This window comes from Podarcis cretensis (assembly GCF_951804945.1).
Source record: "Podarcis cretensis genome assembly, chromosome: 9".
NCBI lineage: Eukaryota > Metazoa > Chordata > Lepidosauria > Squamata > Lacertidae > Podarcis > Podarcis cretensis.
Window position 1 is genome coordinate 79,192,843 of NC_137178.1, and position 17,712 is coordinate 79,210,554.

General features: G+C 45.2%; 1 protein-coding gene across 1 annotated transcript in view; it reads right to left on the bottom strand.

The window, feature by feature from the left end:
* Positions 1-1,506: 1,506 nt before the first annotated feature.
* ETFA (electron transfer flavoprotein subunit alpha) overlaps positions 1,507-17,712 on the bottom strand; it is a 37,711-nt gene continuing 21,505 nt past the window's right edge. The window contains exons 10-12 of the mRNA XM_079991720.1: positions 14,270-14,335; positions 9,706-9,786; positions 1,507-1,779 (exon numbers count right to left, since the gene is read on the bottom strand). Coding sequence (XP_079847846.1) covers positions 1,744-1,779; positions 9,706-9,786; positions 14,270-14,335 — 183 coding nt within the window. The 3' untranslated portion in view covers positions 1,507-1,743. The remainder of the gene's footprint in view (positions 1,780-9,705; positions 9,787-14,269; positions 14,336-17,712) is intronic.

Genomic DNA, 17,712 nt, shown 5'->3' on the forward strand with positions numbered 1-17,712 from the left:
ACACAGGAAATCCCAAAGGGTTACCAACATTAATGTCATTTTAAGACACGGGGTTTGCTCATGTTTTTCTGTGTTCAGTCCTTGTTCACTGAACAACCAACAGTTGGTTAGTTATTCCAGCACAGATCAGTATATTTCAGGGCATAGTAGATACATGTCAAGGCATGGGAAAAAGTGCCAAGTGGGGGTCCTGCAGGGTTCCCGTCCTGGGCCCACCGTTGTCCAACATTTTTATAAACGACTTGGATGAAGGAATTGAGCGGGAGGGGTAGATAAATATTTCAGAAGACAGAATCGGGATTCAAAATGACTTAACAGATTGGCAAACTGGGCACAAACCAACAAAATGAATTTCAATAGGGACAAATGTAATGTTCTGCACTTGGGCAGGAAGAACCAAATTCACAAATAATGTACTTTTCCGTGTACACCCCCCCCCCATGTATAACACACACCCCTATCTATTTTGGGGGACTAAAAATTAAGAAAATGGGAGATTGCCCAGTTGTTGAGCTTTTTTAGGGGGGGTTGTCGAAAATCACCCACCTGCCTGGCCGACACTTAACACTCGTGTGCGTCGCAACAGGCTCCAAACGTCGTCCCCTCAATGGCAGAAGCAGCCTATTGCCCACCCAATTGCCATAGCAACATCCAATCAACACCACCCCTTGCCGCAGACACCAAGAGCACGCTGCAGAACATCTCAGACTTGCGGCATCAACCAATCCCATGCCACCCCTAGCCACTAACCATGTATAAGACGACCCCAGATTTTAAACATAATTTTTCAGTTAAAAAACATAGTCTTATACACAGAAAAGTACGGTGTATGAAGGGGGACACCTGGCTTGCCAGCAGTACATGTGAAAAGGATCATTGGGGCTTGGTGGACCACAAGCTTAATATGGATCAACAGTGTGATGCAGCAGCTAAAAAAGCTATTCTAGGCTGCATCAACAGAAGTCTAGTGTCCAGATCAAGGGAAGTAATATGTCTCACTCTATTCTGCCTTGGTCAGATCACTCTTGGAGTCCTGTGTCCAGTTGTGGGCACCACAATTTAGGAAGGATGTTGACAAGCTGGAACGTGTGCAGAGGAGGGCAACCAAGATGACCAAGGGTCTGGAAACCAATCCGCATGAGGAGTGGTTGATGGAGCTGGGTATGTTTAGCCATACCCGGATATGATAGCCATCTTCAAATATCTCAAGGGCTGTAACATGAAAGATGGAACAAGCTTGTTTTCTTCTGCTTTGGAGGGCAGGACTTGGCTTCAAATTACAAGAAAGGAGATTCCGACTAAACTTTCTGAGGGTAAGAGCTATTCAACAGTGAAACAGTCTTCTTTGGGAGGTTTTTAAGCAGAGGTTGGATGGTGGTCTGTCATGGATGCGCTGGTTGAGATTCCTGCATTGCAGGGGTTGGACTAGATGACCCTCTAGGTCCCATCCAACTCTGATTCTATGATTCATGGGGATTCCTCTTCACATAAGTACAACACAAAATGTATCCGATGCATATTTTATTACAGAATTAGAAAGTCTTCACCAAATAGCTTGTAGTCAAATGGAAACTAAAAAGGCAAAAACAATGTATATTACAAGGCATTCAGATATCACCTAGAACATACAATTTTGGCAACAGATCACCAGTTATTACATTTTTTGTTTCATTTAAAAATAATTGTTTAAAATGATCATTTCAAAGCTGGTCACATTCATTTCTGCCCGAATACTTGAGGTTTTCACTTTTTCAATGCCGCTGTCAATTCAGGAACAACCTGAAAAAGCCATAAAAGCAGCTAAATTTAAATATGCAAAGAACTGGAACATCTTAGAAGTGTTATGAAAGCTTGAAACATGTTTAAGCAGCTAAACTAAAGCACATTTGGATGACCTTAAAAACGAACAAACCACCACGTGTTGACCAACAGCAAGCACAAAGTTTACATGATACTCAAGGTATTGCATGCTTGTTCTGCCCGTCACAGATGCAAAAGGTGTATGGCTGCTGATTGCTATGCTCAAGATCAGCAGGATGACTGAACATGAAGACTTCTTTCTGCACTGGGCTCTAAAGCCTGTCCCAGCTGCAGCCAAGAAAAAAACCCCTTTAGAGCAGGTTGCTAAATCCAGACTCACCTAGTGGCAGTGAGCGTGGCTACTGGGCAGAGATGATGGGAGCAGTAACTGGACAACAACTGGAAGGCCACAGGCTCCCCACTCCCTGCTTTAGCATGCAATGCTGAAGGTCTTTGTATTAAAAAAGCCAACAAATTACGGCATAGCCAAACTTCCATTTCAGCTGATTTATAAAGCTCAGAACTGTTGCTGTAGAATGTTGTAAAAATTTTATGTGAAAAACAGAGTTCTGATTTTATTTCTCTAGTTTTGAGAAGCCAAAGAAGCACTAAGCAAGCAGTCCACTTTATTTCAAATGCAACTTTGTGGTGGGATGTGCAAAATCAGGCCATGAAGGCAGACAGAAGAGCTCATTTAACTAAGCCAGTGTTTCAGAGGGACAGGTGCCAGCACCTTGGCACCTGCAGCAGATCTGTCACTTAACTGAGCTCTGCCCATGCTGCACGGTGATTCTTACTAGTCTTCTGAAGAGCAGCAATCCATGAAAGCAGGTGGTGGATTGGCCTACTGACTACACCTGAAATGCTACCTAGTAAATATCAGTTACCTTCTCTTTCCAGGGGCTGCAGGATGCCCTCACTCAGCAAGATCCCAGCTGATGAATAAAGCCTCTCAATTATTTAAGAGATCTACATTTCCATTAGGTGGAAATAATGTGGTCGTACAAAATTTATTAAGGAAATTGTCTACATGTTGTTTCTTCCGAATGTCACTTTGTCTCCAGCTTATTAAAAGGCCCATGTTTACTGCCAAGCCGACAGGCATTAGTTCAGGAATAGCATTAAGTGCTGGCAGGGTTTCTGCCGCCTCTCCTCCATCTATATACCACCAGGCAGCCATGCCAGTGGCACAGATTACATGCTAGGAGAACCCCAAAGGGGGAGGAGAGAAAAAGACTGAGACGGGAAGCGGCCGTTTCAGCAGCACAAGTAAGCGTTTTCAAACACAAAATATAAGATGGCATGAAATAAATGTCAGCACTGTTTCGTTCTGGGAAATTCACACTCTTGTCACTTTACATAACAAACTAAGCCAATCTTAGATTTGGTGTAAGCCATTTCACTCTTCCTTATATATTAGTGTTTACTTTAAAATGTTTTTTAAAAAATTCTTTTGGATTTTTTGTATGTGGGGGGTGGGGGTGGGATGGATGTTTGGTTGGGTTTGGGGAATTATTTTTTTTATTTTGATGTTTTTGTAATTTTTAAATTTTTTTGTTTGTATTGTTTTATTGGTTTTGTTTGTTTGTATAAGTTGTTATTTTGTTCTTAGGGGGAGGGGTCCGGGCTGCCGGGGAGTGGGCCCCAGCCCACAAAATGGCTGGGGCATGTTCCACAGGGGGGGATGCACTGGGACAACCGATCTCAGTGATCACGGGTAGGAGGAGGAGTTACGCTAAGACCAGACCATGTCATTACAGAGGAGGCAGGTTTAGTCGTTGTCTGAGGACTATTCCTGCCTCCGGATGGATACTAGAATCAGCAAGGGATGCCCACATGACCTGAAGGTGCTGCTGTGCAATGCCAGGTGAATGATTCATAAGACCACTGCCATCCATGACTTGATCATGGATGGAGGACTTGACCTGGCATGTGTAACAGAGACTTGGTTGGACGAAGCAGATGGGCCTGTCCTTGCCGCTGCTTGTCCACCAGGTTTCTCTTACGCACAGCAACCCAGGTCATGTGGGCGGGGAGGGGGGGTTGCAGTGATTTTTAGAAAGTCATTAGTTTGCACCAGGCGTCCTATTGGGAAGACCCAGTTTTCTGAGTGCATGTTCTGGAAGTTGGGCAATAGGGGCAGTACAGGATTCCTTTTGGTGTACCGACCTCCCCGCTGCACCAAGGATTCCCTGCCCGAGCTGCTTCAGGTCGTGGCGGATGTTCTCCTGGAGACACCTAGCTTGGTCGTCCTAGGGGATTTTAACATCCATGCCGACACGACCTTACAAGGGGCAGCTCGGGACTTCGTGGAAAGCATGGCCTCCATGGGGCTGTCCCTGAATAAGTCTGGCCCAACCCATAGCCGCGGACATGCCTTGGACCTGGTGTTTACCTCTATGGATGTTGGTGATCTGACACTAAGTAAAAGTGAAACAAAAGAAGTGCCATGGTCAGATCACTTCCTGGTGCAACTGGACTTCTCTGCGACCCATCCCCTCTGCAGGGAGGTGGGACCAATTCGGATGGTCCGCCCCCGCCACTTAATGGATCCAAATGGTTTCCAGAGAGTGGTAGGGGATGCTTTATCCCATGTTGATGGCCTTTCAGCTGATTCCCTGGTGGCCCGCTGGAATGCGGAGTTAACCAATGCTATTGACTGTTTGGCTCCGAAGCGCCCTCTCCGATTGCATGGAGCCCGGACAGCTCCGTGGTTTTTCACGGATCTGAGGGCAATGAAACAATCTTTGAGACGGCTAGAGCGCCGGTGGCGGATAACTCATTCCGAATCTGATCGGACACAGGTTAGAGCTCAACGTCGAGCCTACCAAGTGGCGATAGCGACGGCGAAGAAGAATTTCTTCACCGCCTCTATTGCATCTGCAGAAAACAGCAGCAGGAGACTTTTTCAGGTGGTTCACAATTTAGCGGAACCACCTGTAACATCGGGGCCCAGTACGGGCCACATGTTCTCCTGCAATGATTTTGCAAAGTTTTTTGCAGATAAAATCGCTCAGATTCGGGAAGAAGTAGACTCCACCGTGGGAGCAGGGCCAGGGCGGGAGAGTGCTAGAGTTCTGTCTAGTCAAGTTGAGTGGGATCAATTCCAATCTGTTACCTCCGAGGATGTGGACAGGCTGCTTGGACGAGTGAAACCAACCACCTGTCTCCTGGATCCTTGCCCATCCTGGCTTATAAAAGCTAGCCGGGAAGGACTGGGCAATGGGCTTCGTGGGGTGGTGAATGCTTCCCTCCATGAGGGAGCCTTCCCAGACCCGCTGAAAGAGGCAGTTATTAAACCGCTTCTTAAAAAACCATCTTTAGATGCGGCCACAATGGCCAACTATCGCCCAGTCTCAAATCTTCCATTCTTGGGCAAGGTGATAGAGCGAGCGGTTGCCGAACAACTCCAGGCACGCCTGGAAGAAGCGGACCATTTGGATCCCTTCCAGTCGGGATTCAGGCCTCATCATGGGACTGAAACTGCCTTGGTCGCACTGGTTGATGATCTCCGGCGGGCTAGGGACAAAGGTGAGAGCTGTTTCCTAGTTCTGCTGGATCTCTCAGCGGCGTTTGATACCATCGACCATAACATCCTTCTGGACCGTCTTGAGGGGCTGGGAGCTGGGGGCACTGTCCTACAGTGGTTCCGCTCCTTCCTCCTGGGCCGTGTTCAGAAAGTGGTGGTGGGGGATGAGTGTTCAGACCCCTGGGCTCTCATTTGTGGGGTGCCTCAGGGTTCTGTCCTCTCCCCCATGCTTTTCAACATCTACATGCAGCCGCTGGGAGAGATCATCAGGAGGTTTGGGCTGGGTGTTCATCAGTATGCAGATGATACCCAGCTCTACCTCTCTTTTAAATCAGAACCAGTGAGGGCAGTGAAGGTCCTGTGTGAGTGTCTGGAGGCGGTTGGAGGATGGATGGCGGCTAACAGATTGAGGTTGAATCCTGACAAGACAGAAGTACTGTTTCTGGGGGACAGGAGGCGGGCAGGTGTAGAGGATTCCCTGGTCCTGAATGGGGTAACTGTGCCACTGAAGGACCAGGTGCGCAGCCTGGGAGTCATTTTGGACTCACAGCTGTCCATGGAGGCACAGGTCAAATCTGTGTCCAGGGAAGCTGTTTACCAGCTCCATCTGGTACGTAGGCTGAGACCCTATCTGCCTGCGGACTGTCTCGCCAGAGTGGTGCATGCTCTGGTTATCTCCCGCTTGGACTACTGCAATGCACTCTACGTGGGGCTACCTTTGAAGGTGACTCGGAAACTACAACTAATCCAGAATGCGGCAGCTAGACTGGTGACTGGGAGCGGCCGCTGAGACCATATAACACCGGTCTTGAAAGACCTACATTGGCTCCCAGTATGTTTCCGAGCACAATTCAAAGTGTTGGTGCTGACCTTTAAAGCCCTAAACGGCCTCGGTCCAGTATACCTGAAGGAGCGTCTCCACCCCCATCATTCTGCCCGGACGCTGAGGTCCAGCGCCGAGGGCCTTCTGGCGGTTCCCTCATTGCGAGAAGCAAAGCTACAGGGAACCAGGCAGAGGGCCTTCTCGGTAGTGGCGCCCACCCTGTGGAACACCCTTCCAGCAGGTGTCAAAGCGATAAACAACTACCTGACATTCAGAAGACATCTTAAGGCAGCCCTGTTCAGGGAAGTTTTTAACGTGTGATTTTACTGTATTTTTGGTTTTTATGGAAGCCGCCCAGAGTGGCTGGGAGGGCCCAGCCAGATGGGCGGGATATAAATAATAAATTATTATTATTATTATTATTTAGTAACATTCTGTAATGGGTGAAGCCAACTGATTAAGATTTAGGAAGACATAACATAGATTGTAAAAAAAATAAAAATGAATGTGATCCACTGAAGCCTAGCACGATATGGGGTTGACCCAATGGGAGTCCTTTGCTTTCCTTACTACTGGAGATGAATTTAGACACCAAGGCACATACCAAACGGAAGCTTCCAGTTTTTTGTTATTAACATGTAGAGAGAGGGAATTGTGACTACCAACCAAAATCCATTTGCCCCAACCACAGCTCAGCCATGTCTTCAGAGCCAAAGAGCAAGGTAGCGAGTCTGGCTTGCTGGAATCTCAACCCTAGCCAGCTTGCCCTGCCCAGGAAGTTCTAGGGGAAATCCTTGGAGGCAAGAGGTCAGACAAGGAAATGGCCCTTCTAGGGAGTACAGCCCAGTCCCCTACCTGACCAGAGCTGACCTAGTGGTGTGTGTCCAGTAAAGGTAAGAGACCCCTGGACGAAGAAAGTCCAGTCAAAGGCAACTATGGATTGCAGCGCTCATCTCGCTTTCAAGCCAAGGAAGCCGGCGTTTGTCCACAGACAGCTTTCCAGGTCATGTGGCCAGGAGGACTAAACCGCTTCTGGTGCAATGGAACTGATGGAAACCAGAGCACACAGAAACACTGTTTACCTTCCCGCTGTAGTGGTACCTATTTAGCTACTCGTGCTGGTGTGCTTTCAAACTGCTAGGTTGGCAGGAGCTGGGACAGAGCAATGGGAGCTCACCCCGTTGCAGGGATTCAAACCGCTGACCTTACAATTGGCAAGCCCAAGAGGCTCAGTGGTTAAGACCACAGCACCACCCGCCCAATAATCTAGCCTGATGTGGCCCTTCCAGGAGCACATTTAAGAACTAAAGAGGTGGAATTGTTTAACCAAGGGATGAGCCATCACATACAGACAAAGCCTTAAGATACCTGACTGCTGATTATAGGAGCTGACTCCTATGGGCCGAGGTCCCTTTGGCCCCCCCCCCCAAATATTTGAGAGGGCCAGGACCCCCCCCCCAATTGATGGACATTGCCACTCAAATGATGTGCATATGCTGCATCTTGTGATCGATTATGTGGGGTGGGGTTTACCTGTGCCCCCCCATATTTTATTCAAGATTGCACCCTTGCTGCCCGTTCCTTCACTGCCACAGTTGCCAAAGAGATTTTGACACTTTTCTCAATTATTGAGGTGGGGTAGCACAATATAGATCCAGGTAAAACAGGTGCCAGTGGAATTTATGTGGTTGGGGCAATAGTGCCAGAAATAATACATTCCCTCTGTTTCCAAAGTGCCACATTAGCCCAGTCTAGGGGTGTGGACCTTTTTTGGCTCTGGTTTACCTTGCCTCACCCAACAGGCCAACTGTGACGGGTGGTCAGGGCGACCCACTTGTCAGATACATGATGTCACATGATTTATCATCATCATCATCATCATCAAGTGAGTTGTCCCACCCACCTGTCAAAATCATTGCCCTGCAATCAGAGATTAAAAGGAGTGTGGGAGTGCCTGGGAAACATTTTGCAGTGTTCCTTGAAGCAGCCTTTTCTCCCATTTCCTTTAAAGATGTTTTAAGGCAGGGAGACTGTTGAGAGTGCTGCAATGCACATAACTGATCCTTCATCACAGGGGGGAAAGCTGGCCTTGCATGGGCAGCAAAAGCAAGCAGACCCCATTTATTTGGAAAGTTTGCCTCACACTGGTCCTTTTTGGAGACCGTAGGGATCAGTGGAGGGAGGGCTTTCCATGAAAGTAGGCAAGGTTTGGGCCAAATTGGACCCCTTGACAGGCCCAGATTGCCCCATGGGCCAGAGGTTCCCCATCCTTGGCAGAGTTTTTATTTACATTGGCTTGCTTTATCACAAAAGCCAGCTGAGAAGCTCTAGACCATATTCAACTTCACCAGTGGAGGTGGAGGAAGAGGGGAGAATTGCACTCTGCTTCCTTACTTTGAATGCATTCTTCCCACTGGTCCCTCCAGGGGGCGCTACAGTTATGCAGGGGCATCCTCACCTCTAAGGAAGGTAGGAGTGTACAATGGCACAAAATCAGAGTGTACCTCCTCCTACCATCTTAACCTGCAGCCCTGGAGTGGGAATGGAGAGAAGCAAATCTCCCTCTGTCCTTGGCCAAGCTACTGGGAGAAGAAAACAGAGCACCGGGAGGGGAGGGCTCAAGATTTCGGCCATTGCTGTTGCACGTAAAAGTGCCTCCCAAGTAACAAACCCAATAGGATCTTTTAATTGTAATCTGCTAAAATAAAGTTGTACAGCCATTTGCTCTCAAATACAAGCCCTGCTTCAGTTAATGCAGATTGTGGTCAACCCCTTGCCTGCAGAATTTTCATATAGTTCCATTCTGCTAATAAGATAGGAAACATGTTATTAAGTATCATGTAACACATATGGTCAGGGACACGGGTGGCACTGTGGGTTAAACCACAGTGCCTAGGACTTTCTGATCAGAAGGTCGGCGGTTCGAATCCCCGAGATGACGGGGTGAGCTCCTGTTGCTCGGTCCCTGCTGCTGCCAACCTAGCAGTTCGAAAGCACATCAAAGTGCAAGTAGATGAATAGGTATCGCTCCAGCGGGAAGGTAAACGGTGTTTCCGTGCACTGCTCTGGATCGCCAGAAGCGGCTTAGTCATGCTGGCCACATAACCCAGAAGCTGTACACCAGCTCCCTTGGCCAATAAAGCGAGATGAGCGCTGCAACCCCAGAGTTGGCCACGACTGGACCTAATGGTCAGGGGTCCCTTTACCTTTACCTTAACACATATGGTCAAGGCTGTATAACCCCATTTGGGAGGCGGTGCTGGCTGCTGAAAGGGGCTACATAGATATTGGCAGATTCATTGAATATAACCCTTGCCATACGAGGTTTCAAGATCCTAAAGAGCAAGGTCTATGACATAATGACTTTTTGCAGGGCTATCAAAATCAGTGCCCATCCCAAACAGCCTTACTTGGATTGAGGTGGGTGAAGGAGTGGAAGGAAAGTGATCAGCACACATTCAATCTCTGTTTACGTCCGTGAGGACTGATAGGCAGCTTTAACCCAACAACTTTTGGAATGTAATCAGGTTGGTTCCCCCACAACAAAACTCACCTTAAACAAGTCGGCTACCAAACCATAATCGGCTACTTGGAATATTGGTGCTTCTGGATCTTTGTTGATAGCTACTATTGTCTGAAAAAAGAAAGTAAAGAGGGAGATTACTCATGGAGTACAAGTTATTGGTGGCTTTCTCTGTAGTCACAGAATCACAGAGTGGGAGGAGACCCACTTGCCCAACCGCCTGCTCAGTGCCCCCACCCTTGGCTGACCCTGCTGCTCTTCAAGGAGGTTCTTTCTCACTCTTCACAACAGAAATAAAAAACTGAATGTTTACAACCTGTCTTGTGGTGCCTCAATCTTAATCCCCCCCCCCCGAATCTGTTGGCAATGCATGTGTCAAGCCAGACACTGGGCACATGCAATGCCACATGGTGAAATTCTATTTGCCTGCCCAGGATCACACTTTAAATCCAGCCTACCACCCTTCATCACAAGCAACTCCCAAGGCAAAACACCAACACCTGCTAGTGCTCTCTCAACTTCTCCGTTCTCACTCTAAAGCAGGGCTGGAGCACCACTGGCCCTCCTGGCTGGGGCTGATGGGAGCTGGAGTCCAACAAGACCCATTCCCAGCCTCGAGATAAGCTGAACAACACATCTAAAAAGGTGGGCCTGAGAATCAAAGACATGGGATGATGATAATAATAATAATAAGCATAGGCAATGGGTTGATTCCAGTTCTGAGCTGGGGCAAGAGGACTCCCAGTTCCCCTTCCCCCACTGCCGGATCTACTCTGGAAAGTCCCCCAACCCCCTGGAGCCAATTTGGGGGACTATTGGGGGGGCTGGAGGGGAAGTCTATTGCAGGAGCTGCAGCATTGGATACAGTCCACTGGATTGGAATCACTGCAACAATCTTATGGCTGTGGGCTAGATAATTAGAAATTGCAGCCATTGTGCAAAGAGCAACCTTCAACATCCCTGAGGGCTTCAAAACACATGGGCGGCCCTGCTGGTTCAGACCAAAGGTCTATCTAGTCCAGTATTCCATTCTGCATAGCGACCAAGCAGATGCTGTTGGGAAGTCCACAAGGAGGACAGAAAAGTCAAAGAGCACCTCTGCTGTTGCTCCCCAGCAGCTGAGGTTCAGTGGCACACTGCCTCTGAACATGAGAGGTTCAATAAAGCCATCACAGGCTTCTTGAACCTGCCTAAGGAGGTACGGCTCAAGCACCTCCAAAGGGACATTTTACTTTCTCTCTTTCAAATAGCAGCAACACCACTGTCCTACAATAAATTGTGTTAACGAATCAGCCACTGGCCCAATTAATGCTTAAGCCTCACCTGTTTTTACTTTCAAGTCTTTTATTTAAATATTTAGTTAATTTACTTAAGCAAAAGGTTAACTAACTCAAAGCAGCTTACAGGGAACGAAGAAGCATAGCATGAATTTATTTACATGCAGCTGTAAGTCACAATAATATTTATTTGCTAGTTATCAACAGTTTACTTTTAGTGAACTATTTTTCATATAGATATGAAAAATAGTTTTTAAGGGGAGAGAGGAAAGCAGAGAGATTCCATTATTTAAAGATAAATAAATACTGGTTTTCTACCCTGACATAACGACAAATAAATTATACATTTTGCTTGCAGAAAGCTTTGTAGACTACTTTCAGAAACATATTCAAAGTGTGCAAGTTCACAGTGCCAGATAATTGACAGCATGGAGGGTGGAAATCCACTCAGGAGATTGTTGCCATGGTTACAGAAGGGTTTCCCTTGCTTCCACACATTGTTTGAGCAGATACAACCCAACTCCGTCTAGGGTCTGATAAACACACAGAAGTGGGGCACAGTTCAAGTAAAAGTAAAATAAAGTTTAAGCTCTCAAAAATATGTTCTGCGAGTTCAAATATATAACATTATTCAGAAAAAAAACTCTAGCAAAACATATTTGAACATCTTTTTTTAAAAAAATGGCATTTTCTACGCCCAAAGCAGTAGACAGAAATAGCACAACTTACTGAAGTGATGAAAGATTTGTTTTATTCAAGTCCAGTGCCAAAGCAATTTACAGCACATTTCTCAGCATGTCTATTCAGAATCCTGTCCCACTGAGCTGAGCATGTGTGTGGATCATTGAAGCCTGAGGGCAGGGCTGGGGGATATATTGGTATATCATCCAAAACCAGACAAAAGGCCATATCGTCATATCATTTTCATAATTTTTGACCTGGCATTATACTGCTAATCATGATGTGTGTATGTGCTATGCAAAAATCACAATGTGGGGGAAACGGTGAGCTCAGCCAGTGCCTCTACATAGCTCCATCCTTATTTCAGGCATGGTGATATATTGGTATATCGTGATGTTTAGCTGGTGATACACTGCGATGTTGGAAACCAGATATCATCCACCCCTGCCTTAGGGCGCAAACCAGTGGTTCCCGCCAGGAGGGCAGCCCAGGGGCCACAGGAAAGAGTGTATTTCTTCATCTGCCCATGAAAAGGAAGATTCACCTTAGAGATCCCCTTGTGGTCACAGAAACCTCTGCAGCTGCACCCCCCCCCCCACACACACACACTTATGCCATCTGTGTTCCAATGGCGCAAGGGAGAGAGAGACCTAAAAGCTCCCTTGTTCTCCGGAGAAACTTCTAAACCAGGAAGAAACATGTACCAGCCCTGGAGATGGCAGAGTGAATCTCCCAGCCAAGGGAAAAAGCTGCCCACCCCACCAGCTTCCAACCCAGCAGGGCTTGGATAGGACAGTTCCTTCACCATCATTACAGAGAGATCATTCTCCTCAAGTATTAGAGGGTGAATATTTTCCCTAGCATTACTGGTGGAATCATCTGTTTAGATGGTCATGACAAAAAAGATGGTCGAATATAGTCCAAGCCAGTCAGGGAGCAGCACACAAGATGGAACATGAATTGGAAGTTCGCCTTTCCATATTGACTTTTAATGCCTCCTCCCCACAAAAAAATCATACGGAGCAAGAAACTATCTTAACGACATAGAGTTTAAGAATGAAAACTGCAGCATCAACAATCTTCCTCCACCAATTTCACCATTCTGGCAGGAGCATCATTTTGCTAGATTCCTTTCCACCTAAATATTAAACCATAGTTCCTTCACTTTAAAATGCTCATTCTTGCCATTTCTGCCATTTAATTATGTCTCTCAAAGTACTGTTCATGTGAAAGAGGGCAAATTGTTCTCTTGTTTATCTCAGATAAGTCACTTTGTGAATTGTACTGTACTCCTGTGCACATTTGCCCAAAATAAGTTATTCTTCAGATATCCGAAGAAGTGTGCATACACACGAAAGCTTATACCAAGAACAAACTTAGTTGGTCTCTAAGGTGTTACTGGACAATTTAAAAAAAAAAAAATATTTATTTCGACTGCGTCAGACCAACACTGCTACCTACCTACCTGAATCTGCCCAAAATAAGGTTTTACTGTGTTCAATGGGGTTTCCTCCCCAAGTAACTTTATATAGGGTAATAATCTTAGGGTCCTGGCCAATAAAATTAATGGATGAAAGTTCTTCATGCCCATTCGTATCAACGAGTCTGCTCTGAGTAAGATGAACACTGGATGCAACCTCAATGCACTAACCATCAACAAATATTTCTGAGACTCCAAGCAGGAGGAGGAGTTTTAAAAGCCACATTGCCCAGAGTATCAGCTACATGAGTTGGGCTAATGAACAGGTAAGAGGCACCTCAGCTGGTGTGTCATATACCACTATGGGCAATTTTTTTCCAGCAGTCTCCACAGAGGTGTGTGTGTGTCTGTGACACTATTCAGGTACGGTACTGAAACTATGTCCCAAAAAGGAGTGTAGCATTGTTCTGCCCAGACATATCTATTTGACTTGTCCTTAGGATGATTTGTTAATGACAAGAAATAGTTTCACAATTCAAAGAGAAAACAAAGCACATCAGAGAACCCAAAAAAGAAAACTGGGACATACAGCAAAGACACAGAATTATTTTATAGTTTTCATGCTTCAACATGTGAATTTTCTCACATTAAACTGCCTCTTAAAAAGGCAGGAAAGCTCTTGTTTCAGAGATAATGAAACCCATCTTCCACTGGAGGTACAGAAAGATAATCTGAACAAGTCTTGTGGAAAAACATAGTTGAAAAACATTTCAGCTACTAATGAGTTAAACCTTTTAAAGTTTTATTATCATTTTATAATAGGGTTTCCATTTGAATGGATAAATGATGGAACATTCAAAAAGCGTCTTTTACTTTATGGAATAGTAAGTCCATAATTCAAATTGCACATTGTTATGCATGAATTCATGTGTCAGATTCTGAAATATATGAATATAGCTCTACGGCATAGGATTCTAAACAGAAACTGTTTTGCTTAAGCTATAAATTCAGTCTGCTTCTACAAATGGTCTATTTCTGTTTATTTTGGAATGTGTACACTGTAATGCACTATTGGCAATAATGTTGTGATATTGACAACTGATTTACTTTCTAGAATGGGATTAATCTATTCTATTTCTATATTTTACTCAACTGCCACCACCCAAAAGAAGCTTGTCTCTGCTTTGACTATGACCAATAAACTTTTCTATAGTACCTTGCTGTCTTTCATTCCAGCTAGATGCTGAATTGCTCCAGATATTCCAACAGCAATATAAAGTTCCTGAAACAGAAAACAGAATAGAATTGAAATAAAGATTCAAACTAGTGGGAAAATGCATTCTGCAAACAAATTTTACCAGTGGGTGACTTAGGTTCAGACTACATTGCTTCTGCTCCTCAATATTCTTTCTGGCTTAAGGACCTTGCTCCATCATCTATGTGATTGCTCTTCAGTTATTTGAAAATGGCTATTACACAGATGATGGTGCAAGCTCCTTTTCTTCCACTCCAGAGGGTAGGACCTGAATCAATGGATAGAAATTGCAAGAAATACGGACTAAACACCAGGAAGAATTTTCTGACGATAAGAGCTGTTCGAATAGACTCCCTCAGAAAGTGGTGGGCTCTCCTTGAATGGCCATCTGGCAAAGATTCTTTAGCTATGACTCCTGCACTGCAGGAGGTAGGATAGATGACCCCTGAGGTCCCTTCCAACCCTACAATTTTATGATTCTACTTGCTGTGGGAAGAAACCACATCAGTCACCGCCCAACATGTCAAAACACAGTGATCCTAAGAAGGGAGGATCCAGCAATGCAATTCTCAATCTGTCATTTTAGCTGCTCTTTCACTGACACTGAAGCCTTTTAACTCAATGTTTAGGGGAGAAATAGGCATACAGACCATGTAAGATTCAGAAAGCAACTGTACCCCACAGCAAATTTCTTATCCACTGACTTCTCAAAGTATTTCCACACATGTTTACTCAGCAGTAAAGTCCCAATGACAGGGCTTGCACCCTATTTATTTATAATATTTCTTCCTCCTCTGCCCAGGCTGGGTTACAACAATATAATATACATTTATAAAAATAAATAAAACAATTTCAATTATGAAAGTAAGTAAAAGTAACATTTTTTACTGAAGCTGTCCATGCTCTGGTGAGATCCCACATGGACTACTATAATGCAATGTATGTGGAGCTGACCTTGAAGACATTCCAGGGACTGCCACTAGTTTGGAATGCAGCTGCTAGGTGGGGTAGCCCCATGAGACCACGTACCACTGGACCTGAAAGCACTGCAACGGTTGCCAGCAAGCAGCATGGCCCAGTTCAAGGTGTTAGTACTAGCATACAAAGCTCTAAATGGCTTGGGACCCAAGTGCATCAAAGAGTGGCATCAGCAAGCGAGGCTTTGGTAGTTACAACCAAAACAAAATCGTATAGATTCAACAAGAGAGGTGGATCCCACAAAACAAAACACTTTAAATAGAGTCAAGACCCTGATGGGAATTCTGCACTTGTGGATCTTGCTGACAATGCATTGCTGTGATAAGGCTGCACTAACTGGGCAATGCTGGCCAAGAAATGTGTAGAGGTCTGTTTTTGTGCATGCAGAATTTGACATATTAATACAAAGTTAGGCAATCATACGGATTAGTAAAGAAACAACAGGTGGCAATTTAACAAGTTTCTGAATGCCTTAAGCACATCTGGAATCTGTGTGTGTGTGTGCGCACGCATGCGCACGTGCACCACACATACCTATTATGTGGTTCTAAGACCAACCATCACCCAAAACTTTTGTAACAGCATATCTGCCTGTCACAGTAAGCTATAATCCCTGCAGTGGTAGTACAGTGCAATTTGCAATGCGCTATGCTCTCTGGGTTAAATATTTATATTTTCCTTATGAAGGTGCCAACAAATCCACTTGCAAGCTCAACAGGTACCCTGGCCATATAGAGAGCAGAACAGCCAGGAGCACACAGGGAACATCCCAGAGTTCTCAATTGCACTGCAGTTTGGAGAATCTCCTCCAAGCCATATGAGAAATCAATGTGGTTTCTTATCTTCCGAGAAGAATCAGAAGACCACATGCTTTGTATGTAAAAGGTCCAATACTTAATTACCAGATACTCCAGTTAAAAGGCTCAGCAGGTGATGGGAACAGCTCTCTGCCTCAAACCTCGAAGTTTCTCCCACTCAGATTCAACAATATTGGGCCAAATGCACCTCTCTCTCTCTCTCTCTCTCTCTCTCTCCAGCTCTCTGCAGATGCCAGGCAACCAGGGTGTGTGTGTGTGCGGAATGGAAACTGCAAACAATGGTTGGCTAATAAGTGAAGCCAATATCTGTGGAGCCCTCTAACCAACCCCCATGCAGCCCCGTTGAATCTGCAGAGTGAAGAAGCAGCAATTAAGCAAGGAAAAATGTGGATATTGCATGAGCCCACATTGCACTGGAAAAAACTGCTCAAATCCCAAGCAGTGAAGTAGTTCACATCACTATAGAGTCTGCCAGGTCAAACAATTTCATCCCTTTCTAATCCTTTTCACTTTAAGAACTTATATGGGGCTTTGATCAACTGGGACACGTGACCACTCTTAAGCATGCTTAGGGTGTCTGCTTGAGTGCAGGGCCATACAGCGTTTCTTTTTGCTCTCGTGGGAAAAGCACATCAATTGCTTTCAGCTAAATGCACTCTCATATGAATATTTTAGTACAATTTAATGTTTCTGCACCAACCCCTGAGGAACAGAGCATCAATTTGAGTACACGGTTCTCTTGGACTTAAAAGCCACACTGGATAATGTAGGATGAAAGGGGCTGTCAGTCTTCAGCTTTTTAGCAAGTCAGAGAAAGAGAACCTGAAAATTCAGTCCCAGCTGCATACAAACAGCTCTTTGAAGTTTGTGGCTCAAAAAAGCAAGACAACGCTGCTGCGCATTCAGAGGAAATGAGCATTTCCCCCCCAAATCTGTTAACAGCACTGACTTAACCTTTGCACCATCAACATCACTCCTGGTCCATTAATAAAATACCCAAATTCCCTCTTCCCAAACAGCAAACCGTCAGTTCTGAGAACTTAATTTAGTTATCATGTGCATCTTTACAGAAATTTTACAGTAAGGAGCTCCAGAATGTACTCTTTTAAAGTCACAACTTGCTAAGCAGAATGAATGCCAAGATCGTTGAGGTATAAGATAAATATTTAATATTTAAATAATAGACTGGTGTGTATGTACTGCCAAACCATGATACATAATTATGCAAAGAAGCCATCGCAATTCCAAGTGAAGTGTCAGTCATAAACTCCGCACTCTACTCACACAGCCATGAGGACTTCTGTCAAGCTCAACCACAGGAACCAGGGATCTTAAAAAAGAAACTCCGGTCAGTTTCAAAATAAGCTTTAAACCAAGAGGGCTTATTATCAAGCTGACCGTGCTGTTTGTTTGTTGAAAAATCGCTGGTTCATTCCCAACACAAGGTTGAGTGCTTCCTCTTCAGGAGTGCTCCAGCCACCACCTTCCTCCAACAGCCCAATTTATTCTCCTCCCACTCACCAAGGAACCTCGGTTTTTCTTTTTCGACTAAGACTGCAGCTACAGAACAGTCCGCTGGAGCAATTTTCTAAATATTTCATCCTCTTT